Source organism: Acartia tonsa, chromosome 4 (genome assembly GCF_053477335.1).
Source record: "Acartia tonsa isolate MP-2025a chromosome 4, ASM5347733v1, whole genome shotgun sequence".
In the NCBI taxonomy this organism is placed as follows: Eukaryota; Metazoa; Arthropoda; class Copepoda; order Calanoida; family Acartiidae; genus Acartia; species Acartia tonsa.
In genome coordinates this window covers 46308690-46336574 of record NC_137263.1, presented here as the reverse complement: position 1 = coordinate 46336574, position 27885 = coordinate 46308690, and the positions used below count along the sequence as shown (strand labels likewise).

The window sequence follows — 27885 nt, the reverse complement described above, 5'->3', positions numbered from 1 at the left end:
CAGTGTTATATCTCAAAATAAATTGCCTAAAACCATCCTTTGCGAATCTTCCCCGAAACCTTACTAATTTATATAATTGGATAAAAAGTCTCTTGCATTTATTTATGACATTGGTAAGTACCTCTAAACTCGCCAAATTTATCTTTTTTCTCTCAATAAGTTCCCTACCAAAATAAAAAAAAACTAACTATGCCCTTGTTAAAAGCGGAGTTTTTCTATAAAAAGGGTCGGCCCGCCCATAACGTAAAATGTTGCTTTTAACCTTTTTAACAAAAAAATTTTATGCAGTTTTGAAACAAATATACATACAATTTTGTTTATCTTTTAAACATTTATATTCTGCTTATTAAATTCTGACCCTCTACAAGTGTTAATGTGTATTTGTCCTACCGTTTCAGAGCTTCGCTTTCATGGATGTCATCCTTGTTTTTATTTGGCGCAGATCCTCTTTTTTAGACGATTAATAATTAATATCAAGGCCGAAATAATTTGATATCCTTTTGTGCTTCGCCTAAATATCCGCTTTCCTCTATACGCGGCACTTCTATAACTTACTTTTTAGTGTTATCTTTAAGATCAATTTTATCTTGAATATTTATTTTACAGGCCCAACAGCCGCCAAAAATAGTGCAGTTTGCCTACTGTTGGCTGCAGATTATTTGCGGCTAGCTGCCTGCAACTTTTAGCCGCGTCTGAGCATTGCTTCAATAGAATAAAGCTGCAGCTGAAATTTAAGATATTTGTTTGGGTTAAAAGCTATTTTTTTCATTTTTAAAAATATTTAAAAAGTGTTAGGACACTGCAGGTGTAAACTGTAGGCAGAGAAAAAGTACTCCCTCCCCCAAATAAAAAAAATTAAGTCTGTTTTTACCGTGGATAAAATAAAACACAACAGATTGATTTTGAAAATTTTTATTAGGTAAAGTATATAAATATTATGTTTTGATGTTTGATGAACATATTAACTAAAATTAAAATCTAAATCGTTAAATTTATTTATTTTAGATGAAATGTTGACTGTGCACAGTGTACATGTGTACTTACGCGCGTGCCAACAAAAAACTGGGGCGCGCGGGAAATTTTAATTATTGTAATTTTAGTAAATATGTCCTTTCATTTGAATTAAATAAAACTGTACAACCATAGACAGATCACTTCTGGCCCTTGATATCCTTTTTTATATTCATATCTTTTTTTATAAGGTTTATTTTTTTATCATGATCATGTACTTACAATCTAAACAAACTTAAATTTACAACAAAAATTTAAAGATAAAATATGCGGCCAGCCGTCAAATAGAATCAAATTTAACATTATGAAAAAATTTAAAACAATAATATCAAATAAAAGTATGCTGATCATTCTTTTAGATTCATCAATAATTGTAATATATAATATATATATTTTTTTAGATTTTTACATTATTGATTATATATTTTTGATACATATGAATATAATAAATATACTCTATATTCTATAATTTTTCAAGATCCAAATATCTATCCAATGATCAATCTATAATGATCATTAGATTTTAAATATACATACATTAAAATTATTAATACATAATAGGTGATTATTTTAAGAGTTCTCGACAAACTGGTATTTTCGTGAATTTTTATGATAATAGTGCGCTCAGAAATTATTTTCAAACTAAAATTTAGGATTTTTAGACATCATTGAGCAATTTTTAAAGTGCAGAAATTTTTTAAAAAGTTTGTCATTATGATAACTGGTACAAAATATGCTAATCTGATGATAGAATAATAATGGTTCATATTTTTGATGCGCAGCTACTCTATAACTAATCATCTGATGATTCTGAGAGACAGGTGAGTCTCTCATGAGCTTTCTTTACATCATAAACCTCGTCACTCTCGCTCTCATCATCAGAGGACAATCTAAATATTATCATATATAAAAATATATATTCTTTATATGCATGGATCACATAATAGTTATTTATCGCATCGTATTATAATGAAAATTATAAGATTAAAATCGTGCCATCGGGGCTAATAAAACTGGTGTTAGTTTTATGATTTTTATTTTAATATTCGTAAAAACCTGTCTGTAATACGATGCTATAAATAGTTTTTAATATGACTGAAAACCGGTTCTAATCCAGCGGATATAAAACCGTTTCGAAGCAATACTGGAAAAAGGTTCTCCTAAATAGTTATCTTAAAAATATGTTTGCTGTATACCTAACTTTTTTTAATATAACTAATTGTGCATGGTTAAAAATGTTCCCTCTATTTTTTCTTCTATCTGTTAAGCAATTTTATCGTATGTGTGTGCACTATACATTCGCTGAAAATTAATCATTTTTATGTGTAAAATTCTGTATAAGTAGCTTAGTAGAAGAAGGGATTGAGAAAGAAGTATAAAATATATAACTTGTTTTACATTGTCCTACTACTCAACCCCAGTAAAAGTAAATAGTGATATTGAATAAGGTGCTGTACTATAATGAGGGGATTAATGTATTAAATATAGATTTTATTCATTAATAAGGATTTTACCCCTTTTAAAATTCCAAATATGTGATTAAATAGCACTCTAATTATTCAGGGAGCTAAAGGGATAATACAATAGCCGTTAAATTGATGATAAACAAAATTACCCCTTCTGTAGATTATAATTAGGGGTTGAAACGTTTGGACACTCAACTAAATGAACAAACCAATCAAAATTCAATGAAAGTCCCCAAGTTTGTAAAGCAAACGATTAAGAAATCGTTGTTAAAAGACTTTGGGAACTAGTGTAATAAACAGCCCAATGTCCCCTTCCTCCATGCTAGTTTCCTGCCTTTCCTTTCAACCTATCATATCTAGTTTCTCTACAGGTTATTACTAAAAACATTTTTGTTTTGTTTGTACTGTAAGTTGAATTATTTAATCAAAACAACGATAACAATATTCCTCTAAGGCCCTTGATTTTGGTTGAAGCGGGATGTAAAAAGTTTGTGTGGGGTTTTAAAAAAATAAATAATTATCCTACTAGTAAATAAAAAGTATGTTTTTTGTTTGAAGTTTAAGATTTCAATAAATTCTGAACTTATTGAGTTCTCTTTTTAAGGAAGCTTCACATTAGTCAGGGGATGGTTTTAAACTATTATATTTTTAGATCTAAGCCTTGAATGATTTTAGGCTGTTTTCTGCCCCATTCTTAATCCTTTGAATATAGAGTTCCTGATGCGAGCAGCTAGTTTATATAAAGGTGCAAGGATAAAACATAAAGCAATGAAATATAACTATTGGGTGTAAATTAGCATAACTTCCCACTGTATCCCCTTTTCCTCCCACGTTTCTACAAGTTATGCGGAATGCCGCACAACATTTTGTATTACCTGTGACAGAACTGGTCTACCGACTCTTGCCAGTCTCCACGCAGTGACAAGTTGTACATAGAGAAGGCTGGGTCACCGGTTACCTAACATTTAAAAATGGAGATCAATATTTATATGAAATAAAATTCTAGTCAACACCTGCACCATCATCGACACGCCCTTGTTTAAAAAAGTTTTAATTCCTAATTCTTATAGCACTATTTATAATTTATGGAAATGAAGGAAAAGGCATCTGAGTTTTGAAAATCTGTCATTTAGAGAATCAAATACAAAATAAATTAGATTAATACCTCTCTCTTGACCCTGAGGAAGGGTGGGAGGGAGGCCATGATCTCCTGGTCGTCCAGAGTGGTGAATGTCTCGAGGAGGATCAGGTTCTTGCACCTGGGGTGGCACGGTGACTTGTACATGTCCAGCTGGTACTGTTGGTTCTAGGCAAATACAATAGATTTATACATTAGCCCATATCATTTGCTCAAAACCTTTTAGTATTATTATAAAATTTTAATTAGTTGGTTACAAACTTAAATTACAATAAAAAAATTACACAAATTAAGCTGATTTTTTTTATTGAAGGAGAAGTTATTGAAAAAATCGATAATTTCATAAATTTCTCTATAGATTAAGTTAATTTGAAATTTATTTATTTAATAATTAGGAGAATGGATGTTGAATATACGTGGATATTATGACAGAGGAAAAATTGTCTTCTATCTAGGCTACTATTTCCCCTATCATTTATTGGTCAGTGCGTACATTCAGCAGGAAGGGAGGGGATGGTAAAAGGGGTAGGGGGATCGTTATTTTAGCCCTCTACAAGTTTCACTTTATCAGAGCATTAGACAACCTTTTGTAAAATCCAAATATTAATCAATCCATTTTTAAGAGGTAGAAAGAGAGATATAGAAAGAACAAGGATGACAACATCCATAAGTAGCGAAGCATAGACAATTAAATAAGAATTTAGATATTAGTTGACAAAAGCATGCATATTAGGAAAAAATCACGAAACCTGTTCAACATTTGTTAATTTCTTAATATTTATTTATATTTCATCACTATGACTAACAGACTGACGGTCAAAGTAAATTACATACTGGATGCTCAGAACAACGGGAAATTTAATTTTGATATTTTTAACTACAAAAATTAAAAAAAAAACTGACCATAAACACCAAAGATATGAAGAAAAATGTGAAAAATATAAAAATAGCCAAAAACCTGCAAAAAGGCAGTCTGACCGCCATTGATGTGTTCTTGAAACGAAAGGAAATTTAATTTTGATATCTATAACTGAAAAACTTTGGAAATTGGGCTATAAACACCAAGGGTATGGAGAAAAATGTGAAAAATAAAAAATAGCCTAAAACCTGCTTAAAGGCAGTCTGACCGTCATAGTTGTTTTCTTGAAACGAAAGGAAATTTAATTTTGATTCTACTACTGAAAAAATTTTGGAAATCGGACCATAAACACCAAAGATAGGGAGAAAAATGTGAAAAATACAAAAATAGCCTAAAACCTGCTAAAAAGCGGTCCTATCGACATTGATGTTTTATAGTTAATTGTGCTTCTTGATAATGGGAATGTTGTCAAAAAATTTCAGCCTTTTATCTTTTATAGGAGCCGAGAAAATCACGTTTCCCCCAAACTAAGACGGACATACGGACAGACGGACAGACGGACAGACGGACATACGGACAGACGGACATTTCAAATTATAGAGTAGCTTCGCTACTAAAAAGGGATAGGAATTAAGGAAAGCTTGAAAGGGATAAGAAAAAAAGAAATAGAGAGCATGAAAAAATATTTAGAAATATTAGGGAGGGAGGGGTCATTAGGCTGTTAATTACACTAGTCCCCAAAGTCTTATAATACGTTTCCTTATTCGTTAGATTAACAACCTTGAGGGTTTGATGAATTTTGATTGGTTAGTTCATTTAGTTGAGTGTCCAAACGTTTCAACCACTAATTATAATCTACAGAAAGTGAAATATTATGCACCAAAATTGGGGATGTACATCAATTTATCGGCCATTGTCTTATCCCTTTAGATCCCTGAGAACTAAGGAAAAATTTGTAAAGCAATTTAAATATTATTGAAAAGTCTATTGTTATCAAATGGGTAAGGCTTTTATTTCTCTTTTCATTCATTGAATGAAAATTTTGTAAACAAAAGTGTGTTATATAATAAAAAACGCATTATATAATCTTTTTCCCGATTTTTTAATATTAGTAAATTATCTTTTAAATAAGTTTCTAAACAAATTTCTATTCAAAAAGAGTTATTGACTGTATATTTAATAAATTAATTTCAAACAGACAACCAAATTATAAATGTTTTGAATGAATCAATTGAATAAAATAAGGATATGACTTTGCGGGGCCTTCCTAAACCCTAAACCTAACCTAACCTAGTCATTATCAAAAAATTATCCAAAAAAATTTCTAAGCATCATGTGATATGAACCTCATATCTTATTTTGAATTGTATGCAGTCTAAATAGAAGCAGCTTATAGTGCCCAATAAAATATGACATCATCCAATACAAATGACCAATTATAGGTCAGTATACATTTTACCATTGGTCATTTGTATTAAGCACTATAAGCTGCTTTGTCTAAATAGACATATTCATACCTTGAGTTGTATGAAATTTCTGATACCTTAATTTTGAAGTCTATTACTGGTTATCTGGAGCAGGGGCATCTGTATCCTCACCCGAAATTGGAGGTCCTTCCAGGATGAAATAATAAACATATTATTTACCTGGTATAGGAAGCAGCGCCTGGTCTTGAATACTGGAAGATGCGCGTCATCCCGGTGGGACAGGAGATTGAGATAATCTCTCTGGGAGATGGGCTGTTTCACCTCCACTGTCTGCCCTTGGATCTGAGGCTTTCTCACTGAAAATAAGATATGATGAATTTTAAAAAATTGCTCCCCCCCTCCCTTTTAGTTTCATAAATTGGTTAGAGCGCAGCCGCTGGTAAATAATGAAAAGTACTCGCCTCATATTTTGTATTCATGAATGAATATAAAACCTATTTATTGGAAAATATTATGATAACACAATTGTCCACTGTTTACTTTAATACTTGGAAGCCGTGTATTCATAACCTTACTTTTTGGCAATATCTCTCAAATAATCAGTGAATGACCCATCCACCCCCCCCCCCCCCTACTATTGAAGAAGTGAAAATTGTTGATGATAGGTCGAGGAGAATCCAGCATGGTAGCAGGATCCCGCAGGGGCTAGAAGCAAGTTTTTGTTAAAACAAAGGGGTGTTTTTTCAACTTTTTATAAAAGACGTCCAAAATTGTTTTTGAGGGTTCGCTCTTTCTCGTGTTAGAGGGAAGGGGTATGTTGGTCAATTCAAGGTAAAAAATAACCATTTTCCTTCCAATATTATGAACATTCTATAGAATTATATTCATTAAAATTATTAAACTCTAAATAATTGAGAGTAACTACAGGAGTGAAGCGTAGACTGTTTTTTTTCTTAAACCTTGTGAATATTTGATTTAACAGTTAAGGCTATAACAATTTTCTACTAACATAAAAATGTACAATTATAAGATTAAAAACAAATTTTAGCCCCGAGATCCCAAAGGCCACAAAAGTATCGCGTCTTTAGCATCTCTGGTCTAACAAAACTTATATAATACGATGCTATACATAATTTTCTGAAAACCGGTTCTAATCCACCGGATATTAATTAAGCGATACTGGAAAAGTAAAAATAAATTATTACCTGTAAAAGTATAGGTAGCCCTTCCATTCCTAACTCTCTTCCTAAGCCTGGTCTGGAAACCCCGCTGGGCTGAGTGTAGGTAATGATGCACAACCTAAAAATAAAAAAATGAAAACTCAACTGGTTAGTTCTAATGCAGAAATAAGGAATAGCAAACAAGCGAAATAAATCTAAAATAATATTTGGGGGGGGGGGGGGGGGCAGACAAAAAGGTCGTCAATTCTACAAAGTCAGATAAAATTCAAGTATAAGATTCGTATTTTTTTCGAATCAATTTCCTTGTTGGTATAAGCTGGTTCTAATGATATCCCAAGCTAGACTGTGTGACTATGTGTGTACAGTAAGCAGTCTTCAACGTTACGTAAAAACAAACTTGTCCCAAAATTAAGTCACAGAGTCATAGTAAAGTGTACAAAATCGGGGTTTTCTATTCAAGTACAAAGTAGCAAAGTATTAAAACACCTGTAAACAACTTTGATAATTCATTTTATACTTGCCACTTTTGTTTGATTATGTATGTGTATACGACATTTTATTAGTAGTGCAGTTATATTATACAAGGGCATGTCCACCTGTTACTACATAATAGCAATATCTATATAGGGAAAAGTACGCTTCAATTTAACATCCATATATGTTTGTATCCAAAGGGGGGGGGGGGCTCAAAAAAGGATAAATCTCCCCAATAAAAAGTCCCTAAGACCACCGATACTTGAATTGTAAAACCTTTGTCATGAAGTCGAATCTGTGCATTCTAATTATTGTTTTAGGCTAAGGTATTACTTGTCATTTTTATGTACTATCTTTTACCTTAATATAAATATAATGCCGTTTTGGTGAACACACGAGCCCCTAAACCTGCCGGCCTATGACCAGCATTAAGAAATAGTTGTAAGAAGCTTTTTAAAGTGCTTAACAAAATTGTGACGGCATACTGGCCTACTATTGGTCAAGTAAAATGTACACTGGCCTGCCATTGGTAATTTAGTCTGTGTATTGGCCTATCATTGGTCATAAAGAGCTTCTAGTTGTATACCTGGAAGTCAGTGAACTTGACCGGGAACTCTTCATCCTTGGGCAGGGAGGACACGACAAACTTCACCTTGCGAGAGTTGGCCTTGAATCTGAACAGGTAATTATTATTTCATTTTAAATTCTAGTGGAAAAACTAATTTAATATCAATGTGTTAGGTTGTGGTGTGGATTCGACCATAAAAAATGTCAAAATTGTGTCGTATACAGGGGGAAGTGGACATTGGGCTGTTTATTACACTAGTCCCCAAAGTCTTATGATAACGTTTTCTTATTCATTGGCTTAACAACCTTGGGGCTTGGAGACTTTAGTGAATTTTGATTTGTTGGTTATTTAGTTGAGTTTCCAAACGTTTGAGAGCTTGCTGCTGAACATTGCTATGAAAAATATGTTTAAACTATCCATCGAATTTTTACTATCAAGAAATAAAACTAGAAAATTAAATTATACAGAAAATTAAACTACTCATACCTGTCACCAATATTGATGCCAATCCTTCTGACGACAACATCAATGAGCTTGTTGATTTTGGAATCAAAGTCTGATCTATTGTCGATGATGTCAACATATGGATGATCCCTCCAGGAGTCCATGGCACGTCTGTCCCTCTCCCTGGCCAACTCAAGACCTTCAAACCTAGGAAATATCTTGATGAACTTATAGACTTAATATGACGAAGCCCAATCTGTACCAGTTTTGATTCCTGTGACGTAATAAATATGAGGGATTTTCCATCTCTCTTTTAGGGATTTTCTTTCCCACTTCTCCTCTTATCTCCCTCATTTTATGACGTCACAGGAATCAAAAGTAGTACAGATTGGGCTTCGTCATTTAATAAGAGATAGATAAGTATAATTTAGATTGAGCTTACCCTGTTATATAAACTTGTAAGTTTTTTTATTTTGTCCGATAAAAGCTTAATTCTAGTTCTTAATTCAAGGGAATCTTATACTGAAACCTTGGGTTGGTTTCAGGCTTTTTACGGACATTTCCAACCCCCCCCCCCCCCCCCCACTATAATTTAAGGGTTTTTAGTAAGTTTTTTTTGTTCACTAATCTTTAGATAACGTGTAGTAAAGTAATTAATTTTCTTAATTCTTATTTTGTTGCGTTGGTTTTCGGGTGTCATTGGATTTTTACAGTATTATCCCTATCAAACCTTTGAGCTGTTATCATATCAACATAAGACTGTTATAAAGTTGAAATGACGAAACAACAAGTAGATAGTATTACATTCAAGACCACTTCCTTCAATGCCATACAGTCGACATATAATCAATGAAATTGTATAACACGAAACTTCCAAGTCAGACAGGGGAGGTGAGAGTGTTAATGTTTTATCAAGCATGACTTGAAATTTGTCGCTCGGTATTTCTAATTTTAATCCCACATAAACAACTTTGCAGAGTCAAGTTAACATTCTATCTTACTTTATTAATATACTATAGCCATTTTTTTGCTACGAGAGTGGGGTGTTTCTCTGAAATATAAATTGGGGATAAAATATCCTCCTTCCAAACAGCCTAAAACCTTCCCTTTACTATTAAAATGAAGCTTTTTATAGTGCCTATAAAAATGACTTTAATACAGGACTACCATTGGTCATTAAAAATGTATACTGGCCTGACCATTGGCAATTTAGTCTGTGTATTGGCCTATCATTGGTCATTTGTATTGTATGGCGTCAATAAAGAGCTATAATTGAAATTTTTCACGAGTAAAGTAACGCCCCCCTTTTCATCGCCCGTTAGTCTAAAGTTCAAACCTTCCTAGGACCATTTCGTAACTTCCATGGAAATTGTGTAATTATCGCTCTAGCCATTTACGAGATCTTTCAGTACAAACACACAACGCAACCTGTTGATTTATGTAATAGAAATTTATGTCATTTTAGAATGAAAATCTAGCCTTGAAAAATGTATCATTAAAAAAACAAATTTATATAATAACAACAATAATTGCGTACTATAAGTAAAATGTATAAAATGACGTCAAACCAAAAAAAAACACACAGCCAGCGGTGGCGGTGAATAAATAATTAATAAGAAAGGTAGCTGGCGACAAGTTTGTTTGAAATATTGATTTTTCAGACTCTTTTATTCAGTGGAACGTGTATTCTTTTAAGAGCATTAAATACACATTTTCTCGTATTCATTCGAAACCGATTGATATCTGGTGGATTAGAACCGGTTCCCAGCCATACAGTATCGTACTATATCCAGTTTTCTACGAATATAAAAATGTACAATCATATGAACAAAACCAGTTTTTTTAGCTCATACATTCGGCATCTCGAAGCTAAAAAATGGTTTAAATCTTATAATTGTACATTTTCATATCCGCGGAAAGCTGTTTATAATACGATGCGACAAATAACTATTATTGTATTTGTATTGTATGTATACACATTGAAAATGTATTATTTAGGACCATTAAGTCCATAATTAGCTCAACAATAACATTTTTCAAAAGTTTTTTTTGTTAAAAAATTATTCTTCTTTTGCGTAGGATTTTTTAGTGACGGACCGTTGATTTTAGATAAATATGTTTAAAAAGTCAAAAAAAAGTTTATAGGTATGTGTTTTTATTAATATGAATTATAAAAATTTAATTTTAACAGCATTTTAATTACATAACCTTTTATAAAGATGCGATGCATCTCTACAATTCATTAAATCAAAAAGAAAAAAAGAAACGTTAAATATCTTATTCAGATTCTTCAAAAATAGACTTTTTGTATGTATTATTTACTGATTTGTGTTTTTTTTCCTTTACAGGACGATTGAGAATGATAACCTTAGTTATTGAAATATATATTTGGCCTGTACAAAGATGTTAGTTTGATAAAGTAGTCTTGGGTTGAGATGGATCAATAGCTTTTAAAACTGATTTTAGATAGATACCCTAGTCATATAGTAGCGCCATTAAAAACCACGGATACGGAGATATGTTTCTTCCTATTGTTAAAAAATATATGCATGTATTTAGGATTAATAAGTTCAAAATCTAGCTTTATCCGTCTTTTACCTACACTGAAAGTTGAAAATATAAAAATAGATTTTTATAATACAGGTTTAGTGATTAAACAAGTTAATTATGATTTTTTTTGCCATTTTTGAAAACTGCAACAGGCATTCCCATTTGAAAAATTGTTTAACAGCTGTTTAATTTTAGGGACAATCTGCAGTAGCCAGAAGCAACTGCAAAATTAAGTCTATGAGCGGTCTTATTTTCATAGACTTTTTTTTAGCTGTTCTCGCTTTTTTCAGCCGTCAATGCAAGATTGAAATTATCAACCAAGCATCTATTTTAAGAGACTTATGTTTAAAGTCTAAGGTGGCTTTTTAATAATTAAAAATAACAAAATTAACCTCTTCCTTTCATATAAGATGTAAGAAAGGCACGAAATCAAGGCACGGAAGTCAATTTATTTTTCAACATAAAAATAAATCAATTCTTTCATTGAAATGACAAACAAACTTAGAATTTATATTTTTATTTTCGTGTGTGTCGTCAAGACCAGGTTAACTATTCCATTAGACTTTCTTAATAGTTATTTCTCGTATCGTATTATAAACGGCTTTCCGCGGATATAGAATGTACAATTATAAGATTAAAACTAGTTTTTTTAAGCCCCGTTGTGCCGAAGGCACCGGCTAAAAAAACTAGTTTTAATCTTATGATTGTACATTTCTATATTCGTAGAAAACTGGATATAATACGATGCTAGACATAGTTTTTTCGTATGGATGAGAACCGGTTCCTATCCACCGGATTCGAATGAATACGAGAATAATCATTAAAGCTTTTCCAGTGTGGCTTCGAAACCGATTAATATCCGCTGGATTAGAACCGGTTCTCAGCCATACTGAAAAATCATAGCTTTGTACAGACAATTTTTCACGCATATTAAAATAAAAATCATAAAATTAAAACCAGTTTTGCTAGGCCGGGCCCATCGTGGCTAACAAGACTGGTTTTAATTTTACAATTTTTCATTCTAATATCCGCGGAAAGCTAACAATGATAGGATGCAATATATAACTATTCTACTGTTAAATGTTAATTAAAAAATCCAGCTTTTTAAAGGGCTAATGATTTTTCTAGATACTAAAAAGTACATGAAAATATTCCATTAGCCTTTCCGAATAATCATTAAATCTTTTCTTCTGTTATATGTAAAAAAGTTTTAAATACAGCTTTTTAAAGGGCTGAAAATTCTTCTAGACATTAAAAAGTGCACGAAAACAGAACAATAAGAAAATACAGAGGTAAAAAAATGCGAGACTTATTGGCACTTTTAAAAAAAGTGGCAGCTGACCGCAAGCAACCACCGACATGTCTGATATTTTAGCTGGTTAGCGAAAATTGTCTCAATTTTCACTTGTAAGTCTGCGAAGCTCTTTATAGTGCCTATAAAAAATTACGTCATACAATACAAAAGACCAATGATTGGCCAATACACAGACTAAATTACCAATGGCAGAGTGGTGTACAATTTAATTAACCAATGGTAGGCCAGCATGACGTCATTTTTATAGGGACTATAGAAAGTTTCGTACACGGCAGAACCACTCATTTGAACAATTACTTCTATAGAGCTTAGAATCCTTCATATTATACTGTCTGTCCGTCTGTATAGCATTACACGTAACGCATGTAATGTACATAAATATAAGCTTTATTTAGTGCTAATGAAAAATGACGTCATACTGGTCTACCCTTTGTCATTTAAAATGTAAACTGACCTGTCATTGGTAATTTAGAATGTGTATTAGCCTATAATTAATCATTTGTTTTATATCATGTATGACGCAATTTTTATCAGGCACCATAAGCTGCTTCGGCGGCTGACATTCCTTGCTCGGCTGAGTCTTAAGAAAACATCCATATATTGCAACCATTTATTGTCTCAACAAATAAAAATTTAACACATGGCAAAACAATGATAAAAATGGTGTTACAATTAACCAATGGTCAGTTAATAAAAAATAAATTTTGAGAAAATTCCACTTTTAAACGAACCAAGTAAATTATATCCTTAGTGCTTTGCTCATTTGTATAGGGAATATTTACAAAAAACAGCTAGGGGCGATTTCTCTGGGGAGGGTGGTAATACACCCCCAAAAATAGTATAAACCTTTCCTGGGGCCTATGAGAAGCTACCCTGTAAAGGATAACCATATCTGTTCAGTGGTTAGCGAGATCCTTCGGTAAACACACTCAGACAGACAGAATTCCTTTTACTTCATTATAATATAATTTTTTTTTGTAACACAATTAGTAATTGACTCTTTTTGTGTTTAACACAATAGAAAGATAAATTTCCCACTTTCAAATCAATTATTTTAAGATGTGAAGTGTACAAAAATCTCAAACAAATATTATTTTCAGTAAAAGTACTTTATATTGGATTTATCCCATGGATCTAAAGCGATAAGGCAATGGCCGATAAAGTGATGTACCTCCCCAATGATTACACTCAAAATTACTCCTTCAGTAGATTACAATTAATGGTTGAAAAGTTAGGACACTCAACTTAATGAACAAACTAATCAAAATTCAATAAAAGTCCTCAAAGTTGTTAAGCCTACGAATAATAAAACTTTGGGGACTACTGTAATGAACAACCCATTGTCCCCTCACTTCCTGGATTTTGTATAAGGGGAGGGTAGAACAATAGCCTAAAACCAGTCTCGAGAGTTATACAAAGCTTCTACTTTTTATTAGGACTTTTACCATCACATGTAATTTATAGGCCTGTATTTATGTCCGTCCGTATGTCTGTTCGAGTCAATTTAAAGATTTATTTTTATCCAGGTGGCATAAAACATACAGGTCTGGTTCTCATTTTGGTGCATATTTGAACATTGCTTTTTAGGCGCATTAGTTTTTTTTTGATTATTTCTTACTTTTTAGAGTTTACATAGGAAGAGAAATATCAATAGATATATTAAAACCTAAAATATTCAAGGACTCGCCAACCTCAGGGAAATCAACCATTTACAATCAGCTGGAAGTCAAAACCTGATGTAAAAATGGCAATTCCTCTTTAAGCATCCGGGTTTTAATTCAAGGCTTCGGTGCGGCTGTTGCGCGGCTGCCGAGCCCTGGAATATCATTCCTTATTGCTGACTCAATTGTTAATTGAAACAAAGTACCAACCTAGCAGCATGATCCTCGGTGGTATAGAACTTCTCAGCACCAAGGGCAGCACTCTAAATAGTATTAATATTATAATAGTTATCTAACGCATCGTATTATAGACAGCTTTCCACGGATATTAAAATGAAAAATTAACCAGTTTTGTTAACCATGAGTAGCTAAAGGCACGGGCTAACAAAACTAGTATTAATTTTATTTTAATATTCATGGAAAATTATCTTTAATACGATGGTATACATTTTATTTCAGTATGACTGAGAGCCGGTTTTTATCAGTCGGATATTAATCGGTTTCGAGGCCATACTGGAAAACGTATTACCATGTTGTTATTTGAATCGATAATGAAATTATACAATAAAAGAAAAGGCAAATGTTAAGACTTTTCTTGCAGATTTGGATCTTATTCCTGCATATAAAGAGCCTTTAACTGTATATAAATGACAATGTGGAGTGGAGCTTAGAAAGATGGAACTTACCTGGGCGGGAAGCTGAAAAACTGGCTAAATACCCAGGGATCTACAGGGATAAGACAAAAGCCGATAAATTGAAGTACATCCCCAATAATGATACACAAAATTACTCCATGTGTAGATTACAATTAGTGGTTGAATCGTTTAGACACTCAACTTAATGAACCAACAAATCAAATTTAATAAAAGCCCCCAAAGCTGTTAAGCCAACGAATAAGAAAACGTTTTTATAAGATTTTGGGGACTAGTGTAATAAACAGCCCAATTTCCCCTCCCTCCCTGCCGTACCGCCTAGAGGACCAACGTGGCCAAATTTGCTGAAGCAGCAGAAGAGCTCCCTAGCCTAAAACAAGTACCTGCATATGAACAACTTGATGATATCTGTTATCACTGATCTCAATATCCTCCAGGTTCAGCTTAGTTAGGATCCTCTCCCAGTTCTCTCTTAATTACAACAAGAGAATTAGACCAAATTATGAAGTGTATTTCAAGTAAAATTTTAATGTTCAGTAAATAGTGACAAGACCTTGACAGATTAATTAATTGATTTATTTATAAACTACCAAATACAGAACTAAGGGAAAATGTTCCAAATTATTTTTTTAAAGTAAATTCCGAAATGATGGATTGCCTGTTTAGGAACAGGTTTATAATCTAGCAAAATTTTACAGTTTTAATATCACGATTTCACTGAGGCTTACACGCGGCTGACGCGCGGCTGCCGAGCCTTGTTTAAAGGCTCTAAAATGTAAAAAAATATGTTTTTCTCAAACCAAACAAAAGGTATATAAAACTAACCTGGAGATGAAAGCGGAGGCGTCCATGACACCCCTGTCAGCAATGATGAGTACGTTCTGGCTGCACTTCTCCGCCATGGAGAAGTAGGTCTCCTCCAGGGCCATCATGGTCACCACCAGGTGTTCTTGGAAGTCAAGCACCTGAAATAAATAGAAACAGCTTAATTATTTCATGTTACAAAATAACGAACCTTTTTATAGTGCCTCTCAAAAATGACGTCATACTGGCCTACCATTGGTCAATTTAAATTATAGGCACCATAAAGAGCTTCTTATTTCAATTACAAATCAATAATAATGCTTTGCTATTTTTATAATTGAAGCCAGTTAAACTTTAATTATAAATGAACAAGGATTACAGCAGCCATAAAAGCGAAGCTCAACAAATCAGACAATTTGACAAAGAACAATAGGAAACTTTAATAGTGACTGTAATCTACATTGAATTTTCCAAATTGACTTACAGACTTTCCAGTTATTGTTATTTAGCTTCTATGCGTTCTAAATCATTCCTAACTATTACAGGAATCATCATTTAATAATTTATTGAAACAAAAATTATGGAACATATAACAGCCAACTATAGAATACGTTCGCTATAAAGGAAGAATTATCATTTGATCTTTGGTGTATGTACATTAAGTACATTCGTTTCGTTATCAATACAGTACACACACGTGAATTATAAATAGTAACTCAATTACTTAGGATAAGTATTTAATAAAGAATATAATGAAAGTAAGGGAATTATACTTTCGCAATACTGTATGTACAGCTATACAGTTATATCAGGATAGGTGTTTCATCATTTCAAAAAAGTCTTACATTAATTATATCGATTTAACAAAAAATCCAAAATCCAATCGTATGTCATTTATTTTAATATCAACAGAAAAGAAAAATGTGCCAATTAACTAATAATTAATAAGAAGTAATCCCAAAGTTTAATATTGTTAAAAAAAGAAGCTTTGATTTTTAATTAAGTGGGGGGGGGGGGGATTAGAAGAAGGTAAAACCATTTCGGTTCCGTGGTTAGCGAGATCTTAAGGGATGAACGAACGAATGAATATACAGACAGACAAACAAAATCTCACATCTTTGTAAAGATATTTCTTACATCAATTATTATTTTCGCTATAATTATTATTTTCCGCTATAAAAAGAAGTTTACTTGCGTAACTGGACACCATCTTAGTGAGATTAAGAACCATCGGGGGTGTCAGGATATTACAAAAACAATATTGGAGGGATGGGGGGGGGGGGGGGATTATTCCCTCGATCTGGTAACCCACTAAAGTCCTCGTATAGCTAGAATTTTTTTTGAAAATAAGCTAAAGAGCGAGGGAGGGGTCGGGGGAGGGAGTGGGGGATTGGTTTGATATACTATAGTCATTTTTGTGGGATATTGTCATCCTTCTGCCATGTACGTCTGAGGTTTATCAATATAAAACTTTTTCTCGTATTCATTCGAATCCGGTGGATAGGAACCGGTTCTCATCCATACTAAAAAACTATGTCTAGCATCGTATTACATACAACTTTCTACGAATATAAAAATGTACAATCATAATATTAAAACCAGTTTTTTTAGCCGGTGCCTTCGGCACCTCGGGGCTAAAAAAACTAGTTTTAATCTCATAATTGTACATTCTATATCCGCGGAAAGCCGTTTATAATACGATGCGAGAAATAACTATTATCATTTTGTAATAATGTACATAGAAAGAAATAGTTTTTCATTATTTATTTAAACAGTACAGCTATACATAACTAAAATCGCTAAGCTAATAGATTGTATTTCAATAAATTTAAATACTTTTATTCATTCAGGGGCGTCCAAGCTTTTTTTTTGGGTGGGGGGTAAAAAATTTTAGGGGGGGGGGTAATTCGTGTTTGGGGGGGGTAAAATGGCGCGCGAAGCGCGCCGAAATTTTTTTTTACCCCCCCCCCAAATTTTTACCCCGGGGATAAAATTTTATTGGGGGGGGTAATTACCCCCCCTAAAGTCTGTTGGAGGGGGTAAATACTCCCCCCAAATCAGTTGGGGGGGGGTAATTACCCCCCTCAAACTAATTTACCCCGGGGGTAAAATTTTTTGGGGGGGTAATTTAATTATGTAAAAAAGCACCTACCTAATCTATTAAGTTAATATTAATAAGTACTATCCTATAACATAAAGTAGTAAGTAAGGTTTATTTGACTATAGCTTCAGATTTCATTACTTTTAATACTGAGTTCTCCTTTTTAGGAAAGCTTTACATAGATCCCATGATGGTTCCACACTATTATAGGTCAATCCTTTGAGTGGTTTTAGGCTATTTTTCTCCTCCCTTTTTACCCTTTAGAAAACACGAGTTCTTAGATGCTAAGGGCGCCACTACTATTCAAATATATAGTAGTATCTCATTCTTTAGAACATAAAAATACAATAATTAACTCACTAACCAATGAACCAATATGATTATACTTTAAAGTGAAGCGTCTTATAGGTCCTGGTAAGTTTTATAACTAGTTTTGAGACACCCTGACATCCTCCCAAAAGAAATCGCCTATAGAAATTCTTTTTCATTATTTAATGAAATATTTAATTTAGTTAGGTATCTATTTTATGGATCCCCGGGATGGTTTAGGGGGGGGGGGCGGGGATTACTCCCTCCCCCCCCAAAAAAAAAATTTTCAGTAAAATTTTTTTTTTAAGAACATTCAATTTGGGGGGGGTAAAAACCCCCCCAAAAAATTTTTTTTTAAAGAACATTTATTTGGGGGGGGGGGGTAATTACCCCCCCCAAAATGGTTTGGGGGGGGTAAATACCCCCCCCAAAATCGTTGGGGGTGCCTACGGCACCCCCAAGGTAGGGGTAATTTTTTTTGGGGGGGGGTATTGTTCAAAAAATTTTGGGGGTGCCTACGGCACCCCCAAAATCGTTTGGGGGTGCCAAATGGCCCATTACCCCCCCCCTTGGACGCCTATGTATTCATTTCCATTTTAAAGTCGTAGAAAAAAATATCTATAAAAAGGTACACTGGACTGTTTATATAAAGTTTTTTCTTAGCTAAATAAAGTTGGTCTGTCAAATCAAACCTTTAAATATTTTAATCGTAAACTGAAATATTATTACGTTGCAATTAATGCTTAAAATCTATTTGTGTTTGTTTGAGTTTTTTTATTTCTTTTTTTTGTGTAAACTTGGAAACATTGCGCAACTTTGCTATTTAAAAACTGAAAAAAATCTAATGTGTTCTATGTAGCTTCAGCTCTCTAAAATTTAAGGACAACAATTATTTTCTTTCTTTCAGATTTGATTGACAATTAAGACATAATTTATACAGAGATCTAAAGAGATAAGATAATGGCCGTTAAAATGCTGTACATCCCTAATGATGATAAATAAAATTACTCCTTCTGTAGATTACAATTAACGGTTGAAACGTTTTAACAATCAATCAAAGTTTACCAAAGTCCCCAAAAATGTTAAGCCAACGAATAAGAAAACGTTATTATAAAACTACGGGGACTAGTGTAATAATCATTCCATTGTCCCCTCTCTCTCTCTGATATTATGACTGATTACATGAACATTACTCATATGTATAATTATATTATCATCCTTGTTAAGGAAAACTAATTTCCTGTTTCCTAGAAGTAGAAGTATTTATTTATAAGGTTTAGTGATAATTTTCTTTAAAGTGTATTTTTTTGGGATGGGGGGGGGGGGGGGGAGGGGCAGCTTTTGATGTTATTTGTCCAAAAATAACAATAAATAAATCTATACATCTATACACTTTTTTTGGCATCAGTTGCTATATGTTAATCTTATAGACAAAAGAAAAATGAGATTATTCTAATGAGACGCGAAGATGTACACTGTGGGCTAGAATTGAATCAAGACAAAAGTAAGTGCCGAGCCCTGGGACCTATGTATGGTCAAAATAGACATAAAACTATGATGATTCCAGGTAAAACCAAAATATTTCAGCGGGGGCTTTTTGAGAAAATTAGATTTGAAAATTTCAAGTTCAATTTTCACTCCCTAGGAGAAGCCGCATAATCATGACAAGAAAAGCAAATATTATTTATTTTAAATTTTGAACAACTTTGCTTTTATAAAGTTCTTCATAAAACCACTCCTGAAGGGAGTTAATAAATGGCCATTTTATCACTTGCTTTGCAAAGGTCACGAAAATTCAGCCTAAAATAAATCATACACAGAGAAGTTTTAAGAAGGACTTCAAAAAAGCAAAGTTGTCCAAAATATAAAATAAATAATATTTGCTTTTCTTGTCATGATTATGCGGCAACTCCTAGCGGGTGAAAATTGAACTTGAAATTTTCAAATCTAATTTTCTCAAAAAGCCCCCGCTAAAATATTTTGGTTTTACCTGGAATCATCATGGTTTTTTGTCTATTTTCACCATACACAGGTCCCAGGGCTCGCACTTACTTTTGTCTTGATTCAATTCTAGCCCACAGTGTGTATCTTTAAGTCTGTACCTTGTCTACCCCATTAAGGGTCATCTCAAAAAACGCCTAACTCAAAAAACGCCTACTTCAATAAACGCCTAACTCAAAAAATACTTGTATCTCAAGAAATGACTGTCTAGAGAGATGGGACAATGGTCTGTTTTTACACAAGTCCCCAAAGTTTTAAATTAACATTTTCTTTTTCGTAGACCTAACAACTTTAAGGACTTTTAATAAATTTTGATTGGTTGGTTAATAAGCTGACTGTTCAAGCGTTTCAACCACTAATTGTAATCTACAGAAGGGGCGATCTTGTAAATTGACTTTGGGGATGTACATCAATTTATCGGTCATTGTCTTATCCCTTTAGATCCCTGCTCCTTCCAAGATAAGGTAATTTTTTTAAATTAAGCTAGAAATATCAGTAATCACTAGACCAATTGTGTCATATTTTCAATGGAAACTTTTATTGCTTCTGTAATGATTTAAATCTTTAACTTAAAGAGAAACACTCATCAAAAAAAAAATTAACTCCCCTTCAAAATGAAAATTAAGTTTTCCCCCAATTTAGTGATCGCCTAAATTCTGGGACTGGAGCCACTCATAAGATATTCTGTCAGTCATAATGACATACGAACCTTTCTTAGATATAGATTAGCTACGCTGCCCAAATATTATAACTATGATGATGCATCAAATAATTGAATTCTGATCTATTTTTGTTTTGTCTGGACCTATCCTCAGCGAATTTTTTTTATAATTAAGGTCGGTCCGTCCGTACGTTCGTCAAGGACAGTTAGCTCTATTCGTTAATGTAAACAGGTTAGAATTGTACTATCGATTTCATGATGATTCCTATAACCATTCGGTACTATTAGAAAGCGTAGGAACTCTATAATCTTATTCATCTGATTTTTTGAATACTGATTCCTATTACCACAAGGTACAATGTTATAAGCGAAGAATCTCTGTAATAAAGTCCTAAAATGTAAGTATATCCTTATACAGTATCCTGTATTTAAGAAGTTTTGCAAAAATTTACTTACAATTTTGTTTAGTATTATGCATTAATATTCTGCTTATTCAGTTCTGACACTCTACAATTTCTAATGTTCGTTTGTCCTTCCATTTCAGAGCTTCGCTTTTATGGATGGTGTCATCCTTGTTAATATCATACACACATATCAATTTTGTACATGCGTCTTAAGGATGAGTATACAAAAATACATATCAATGACAGCTACGTTGTAAAAAAATATTTCTTTTTGTATGGATTTAAAACCGATTTATATCTGCTAAATAAGAACTAAAAAATCATGTATCGTATCTTATTACAGCAATTTTCCACAAATAATAAAATCAACACCAGTTTAGTTGGCTTCGGGCCCCTCGATCAGGGCCAACCAAAATGAATATATTCCGAAAATTTAATAATGCTATCCGTGGAAAGCTGTCTATAATATGATACGATAAAAAACTATTCCAAAATTTTCGTGTTTTAACATTTTCCTTTCGATAAAGAAATGTCAACTTTCAATCAAAACTATGATAAAGTTACATACAATATCTGCTTTTTTTTTTACAGTATATGAGGTAATAAGCATAAAAATCAATCAAATGTCCTGGTATTAGGGAAAAAGGTTTAGGAAAATGGGCATAAAATAGAAGAAAAAGAGTCATTATGCCTGCCGCTTGCAATCTCTAAAAGTTCAAACTAATTAAAATCTCTAAAAGGAAAGTTGACGCACATCCCTATAGATAATGGTATACATTTCTCAGGAACATAATTATTATTTTTTAATGAATATGAGTTGGATTCTTAAAAAAAGATTTGGGTCGCTGCATCACTGCCTCACCAAAATTGTTTTTGTAAAAAATCCCCCAAAATCTTATAAAAATCTACAAAATAAAAATAAAATCATAGAAAGATTTTATTTAATTTTTGTAGAAATTTTATGTGATTTTGGAAGATTTTTCACTAAACAGCGATTTAGCGACCCAATTTTTTTTTAAAGAATCCACCTCAGTTCTTTTTCTTATGATTTAATTTCTGAATAATCCCGTAACTTTGTGACATATAAAGAATACATTTAATAGATGGCCTCCATAAAAAGAAAGGTTTCGAGATTTTGTAATTCTATTATATAAAGTTGTAAGCTTTTTCTTGTCTGTGGCGAAGGATCTCTCTAACCGCTTCAGTATTATGGTACTCCTTTACCGGGTAACTTCTCATAGGTCCTGGGAAGGTTTATTACTATTATAGTGGAGGGTACCACCATTATTCCAAGATAAATCTCCCTAGAAAAAATTGACCCCATGCAAAAAAATTCTTTTTAAAAACTTTTTCTGGGCATAGTCCTTTTCGTGGCAACGCACCTTAAGGGGCGATTATTTTAATCCACGAAAGGGACTAAACCCCTTTTTCTTTTTAATATTACAATTGTAAATTTGGGGTCGACTTCCCTTCCCCTCAAGGGCCCCTAGAGGCCTCTATGGGCGTAGCTGCTAGTCTATAATAAAGTCTTAAGCTGAACCGATTGAGCTCTATTCCCTATTTTATTTCCGTTTTTTTGTCTCGTCTCAGAAATGTTGGGCTTAGTTAGTTGGCCGTGACTGCCTTATATGCACGCGGAGAATATGATATTTATAAATGTTAATCTATTTATACTTAATCTAATACAGGAAAATTGTTTGATTGAATAACTTAATAACAAGGATGAGAACATTAATAAAAGCGAAGCTCAGACAGACTAGCGAACATTGACAAATATAGAGTAACAATGAACTCAATATTAATTTAGAGCAATAAAACAAACAATTCGTGTTCATCTGTCCTGCTCTTTATTTATTATTGTTCTTTTGTCTGACCAAGGGTTCTGGTAAGCTTTGCTTTTATGGATTAATGTCATCTTTGTCATGATATAAATTAGGTACACTACAAAATGTAGTTATACCTAAAGGTAAGAAGTATGATTAAATACATCCATTTATCCATCGATTTATACATATTGCGTTTTCCCAATTTTCTTTGGCACGTAGTCCAAAAAATAAGTTGCATAATATGCCTTGATCTTCTTGTTAGCAAGTTGACCCATGATAGATAGACGTAAACCTTATTTCTAGGCAGTAAATCATTTGCACCTAGAGCTTTTTCTTGCCCCTCCCCCCCTTTTTTCCCCTTATCTCTCTTTCCTTCTTTGCTTGACTGGACACTTTTTTGTCCAGTAGAAAGCTGTTAAAAAATTTACTTATGCACTAGATGCTTTATATGTATGTATGCTTGCTTTCAGGCAGCTAAAGGGATAAGACAATGTTAGATAAATTGATGTACATCCCCAATGATTATACACAAAAATATTTCTTCGATGGAGTTTAATTGGTGGTTGAATTAAACCAACCAATCAAAAATTAATTAAAGTCGCCAAGGTTGTTAAGCCAATGAATAAGAAAACATTATTACAGGACTTTGGGGATTAGTGTAATAAACAGCCCAATGTCCTCTCCCTGGCTTTCCTGACTTGCTTCTTAGTGTACATTAACTTCCACATATGTTTAACATTGTCAAATCATCACAAATGAACATTAATACACACACACACAGCATAAAATGACAGCTCCCCTTTGCTTGATGTAAAATCAAATATTCCTACTTTGATGTCTGTTTTCGAAAGCTTTTTACATTACCTATAAAAAATGACGCTATACTGGACTACCATTGGTCAATTAAAATGTATACTGGCCTGCCATTTGGTAATTTAGTCTGTTTATCGGCCTATTATTGGTCATTTGTATTGTGTTGCATCATTTTTTTATAAGCACTATATACAGTTTTGTGTCTTTTTGTGATTTTAAAATACTTGGGGATGTGATAAAACACAGGCAAACTATGTATCCCATATGTAATATGTATGTTTTTAAGGTAAAAGGAATTGAACCATGTTATTTTTGTAAAAGTTTATTGTCATTTACACTATATAAAAAAATTTCTTATATTTTCCCTAAAGCATAATAATTTGGTTAGGTATGGTTTACTAAAAATGAATTAAAGCATTTAGAATAGTTATTTATCGCATTGTTTTATCGATAGTAAAAAGAAAATAATTCTTCGAAGAAAAGTTTGTATAAAAAGAACCCGTATATTAGTTTCGACAGACATGTCCCAGAACTTGTTCAAATCCAGCAGAAATTAATCGGATTGGAAGCCAAAGCTTTTAAAAAGCTAAATACACATTTTCATTTTTAAAGTATTAAATGACTGATAATGAAAATTGATAATAAAAAAATGATATACATACATTCAATGTCAATATGTAATAAACCCTAGTTTGATAATGAGAGTCTGTCTAGGGTTGAGAAGATTCTAAAACTTATTAACTTAATCATTTATTTTCCAGTATGGTTTCGTCACCGATTAATATCCGCTGGATTAGAACCGGTTCTAAGCCACACTGAAAAAATCAGTATCTTATAGTATTATATCCAGTTTTCTAAGAATATAAAAATGTATTTTGTTAGCCTGTTCCTTCGGCATCTCGGGGCTAACAAAACTAGTTTTAATCTTATAATGGTACATTTTTATATCCCCGGGAAGCATTTTTATATCCCCGGGAAGCTGTTTATAATACGATGCGATAAATAACTATTCCAGCTATTAGATAAGAAGTCTTCATAAATTAAAAGTATTTATTTTGCTGTATTTAAGAACAAACAGTACAGGTACGGTTATCAGGACAGACTCTGGTGATTCTTAGACATTCTATAGACACACAAACATTTATTCAGCTGGAATTACAGAAAAAATAAACAGTAATTTCGAACATAAATTGCTTATTCCTGTTGAATATCTTTTTTAGCCCCCCCCCCCCCCCAAAAAAAAAAGTATCTTTTTCATAAAACCATAAATTCAAATTAAAACTGTTTAAATTATCCTTTATTTACAAAAATACTTTGAAAGCAAATTCTTTTAGATATTGAAAAGATCTTAATTATATTTATAATTTATAGCAAAGTTGTTATCTAAAAAGTAAAACTAAATTATTTAAAATTATTCTAGCAATATTTTGACTCTTTTTATAAATGATTGCAAAAAAGTTGATTTACATCCTTTTAAATAGTGAATGCTATAATTGGAGAATAAAGTCAAAATTGTTAAAATAAAAAAAAAACATTTAATCGTAGCCATTTCTATAAAGTCTGAGCACGTGGTTAATACATATATTCTTAATAGTACTTTTTTAACCTGAATAACTTAAAATGATGGCCTATTTTTTAGGAGATAGAGAGATAAAAACCGTATGTATTTGTTTTGACTGTTTGGCTAGCTAGGGCCCAGACTTAGTATTCTATATGCTATAGGCATGTACATTATATAATACATGTAGGCCTAGTTTTTATTTGGGAATATTTAGTAAACAAGAATAAGGCAATCAGATAATTAAAATAATCAATAATTAACTCAACACACAAAGGCAAAATAGCTATTTATCGTATATATTATAAACATCTTTTCGCGGATATAAAATGAAAAGTAATAAGATTTAAACCAGTTTAGTTAGCCCCGAGATACCGAAAGCCCGGGCTAACAAACCTGGTAAATTTTATCATTTTATTTTAATATTCGTGGAAAACAGTATGTGCTATAATTCTGTACATGCTTTTTTAGTACGGCTCAGAACCGGTTCTAATCCAGCGGATATTAATCGGTTTCGATACCATGGTGGACATATAGATATTAAAATAATAATATTATAAGAAGTTATGACTGTTTAATTGAATTTTCTAACAGCTTCCATTTATAAAAACAACAGGCCTATCTAGATCGGGCCTTGAGCTTACTATACATTTAAAGAGAAGGAAAATAGGCATGACTAAAGGTCATACATTGATTAGTTGAGACAGCTTTGTGCTAGATAGAAAGGATTCTAAGATTTTTTCCATTATGGCTTCGAAACCGGTTAATATCCGCTGGATTAGAACCGGTTCTGAGCCAAATGAAAAATCATGTATCACATGTTAAGGACTTCTGTCCTTTTGAGCAAACAAAACTTTTGTACTTTTATTATATTTTATCATTTTACTATCCGCGGAAAGTATCTATAATTCGATGCGGTAGATTACAATTATCCTTAATGCTTAGAAAAAAAAGTACGCGGCGGGCACGCATTTTCTGCGTACTTTGTTTTCATAACGGAGTCTCTGATCAGCACAGGTGGGGATTTTTTAAGCGAAGCTTTCTATAATTAGGACAATTCTGCATATCTAGGCTTACGTGCTTCCTAACTTCCCTATGTAACGGATAACTCTCATCGTTTATTTATTAAAGTTAGAATTGTCCTATCGATTTCAAACTTTGCATTGTGGTTCTTGTAAGCGAAGCAACTCTATAACAATTACCATCCATTTCAAATATGCTAATTTTAAACATTTTTTTTGACAACATTTTTTTGCATGATACATTAAAGTATGTTCATTATCCTAAATCTAAGCAGTTTTTCAGCAAATTCAAACACAATTTTGTATGAACTTATAAATTAATATTCTGACGCTCTACATGTTAGTTTGTCCTATTGTCTTTTTCAGTGCTTCTCTTTTATGGATGTTGTCATCCTTGTTAAGTGGGCATTAAAATTATCCTTGTCCTGAGTCTTAGGAACGCAAAATTGGGTTGGGAGTTGAAAAGTTTTTAATGTGTATTACCCTTTTCACAATTCCCCGTGACTCAATAAATATTTGCCCTTGTCTGTCTCAAATGGATGGAAAAATAGCAAAGGAAAATGTTATAATAGTTATCTATCGCATCATATTATAGACAGCTTTCCCTAGGGACTTACAAAACTGGTTTTAATCTTATAATTTTTTATTTTAATATTCGTAGAAAATTGCCTGTGATAAAATAAGTAATTTAAAGTTTTTAATTTAAGGTAGGACTGATTGTTTTTACCTGTTCCTCATTGAGCTCTCCAAATGAGATGCCACCGGACATGAGGACAGTGGCTGTCTCTGGCACTCGGAACACCTTCCAGCCCAGGTTCTCGAAGAATGTTGCCAGCCTGGCCTGGCCGGTTGTCTTGCCTCCACATGGTCCACCAGTCAGCACAAGCTAAAATAGTTATTTGTCGCATCGTATTATAAACAGCTTTTCTCAGACATAAAACTGTACAAATATAAGATTAAAAACAGTTTTGTTAGTCCCGACATTTTGTTTACATTTTTATTGGATATAATACGATGCTATACATAATTTTTCAGTGGAAAAATACTTTAAATTAAACTGTAATTGTAGGAACAAAATTATAACGTTCAATTATATCCAAAAAAAAATTTTCTATGTTGTTTTTCTGCACTTTTTTTGTTGTAAAACAATGATAATCTGCTACCAATTATGAAACTAATTAAATATTAAAAAGAAAATACCAAAAAGAAAAGAAAAATTGACAATTTCATTATAAAATAAAACATTAGAGAAACGTTTTTAAATTTTTAGGTTCCAATAAATTTTCACAAAAAAAAATATAATTTACCTTATGAATACGGCGGGTGGGAGGAATGGGTTCTTTGACGTGTAAATCCTTCATCTTTTAGATTTTTTTTTGGTTTAATAACAATAGAAATTGATGAATTAAGTTGAAATAGTGTTGGATGATGTCTTGGTTGATATATAGTTTGCTACAGTTAAGGTCTCTAAATAATCAAATAACAGCAATCCTGGTAAAAAAGCTTTTATTAAAAACATTTTAAAATCATATTTTTCCAACGAATTCGAAAGACATATCATCAGATATTTAAACCGAAGATATAAATTAAACCACAGAGAGAGAGAGAGGACAATGGGCTGTTTATTGCACTAGTCCCC

The 27885-nt window shown here is 32.5% G+C and overlaps 1 protein-coding gene across 1 annotated transcript; it reads right to left on the bottom strand.

Annotated features, from left to right (window-relative positions):
- Positions 1 to 1645: 1645 nt before the first annotated feature.
- Positions 1646 to 27739, bottom strand: LOC145317437 (TRPL translocation defect protein 14-like). The gene is made up of 12 exons (XM_080158532.1): positions 27554 to 27739; positions 26974 to 27132; positions 15573 to 15712; positions 15131 to 15218; positions 14305 to 14357; positions 8611 to 8775; positions 8143 to 8230; positions 7107 to 7200; positions 6121 to 6257; positions 3643 to 3783; positions 3353 to 3435; positions 1646 to 1901 (listed from the first exon to the last, which is right to left on the bottom strand). Exons 1-12 carry the CDS (start codon positions 27605 to 27607, stop codon positions 1805 to 1807), a joined length of 1299 nt encoding a protein of 432 aa, XP_080014658.1. The 5' UTR covers positions 27608 to 27739; the 3' UTR covers positions 1646 to 1804.
- Positions 27740 to 27885: the final 146 nt, after the last annotated feature.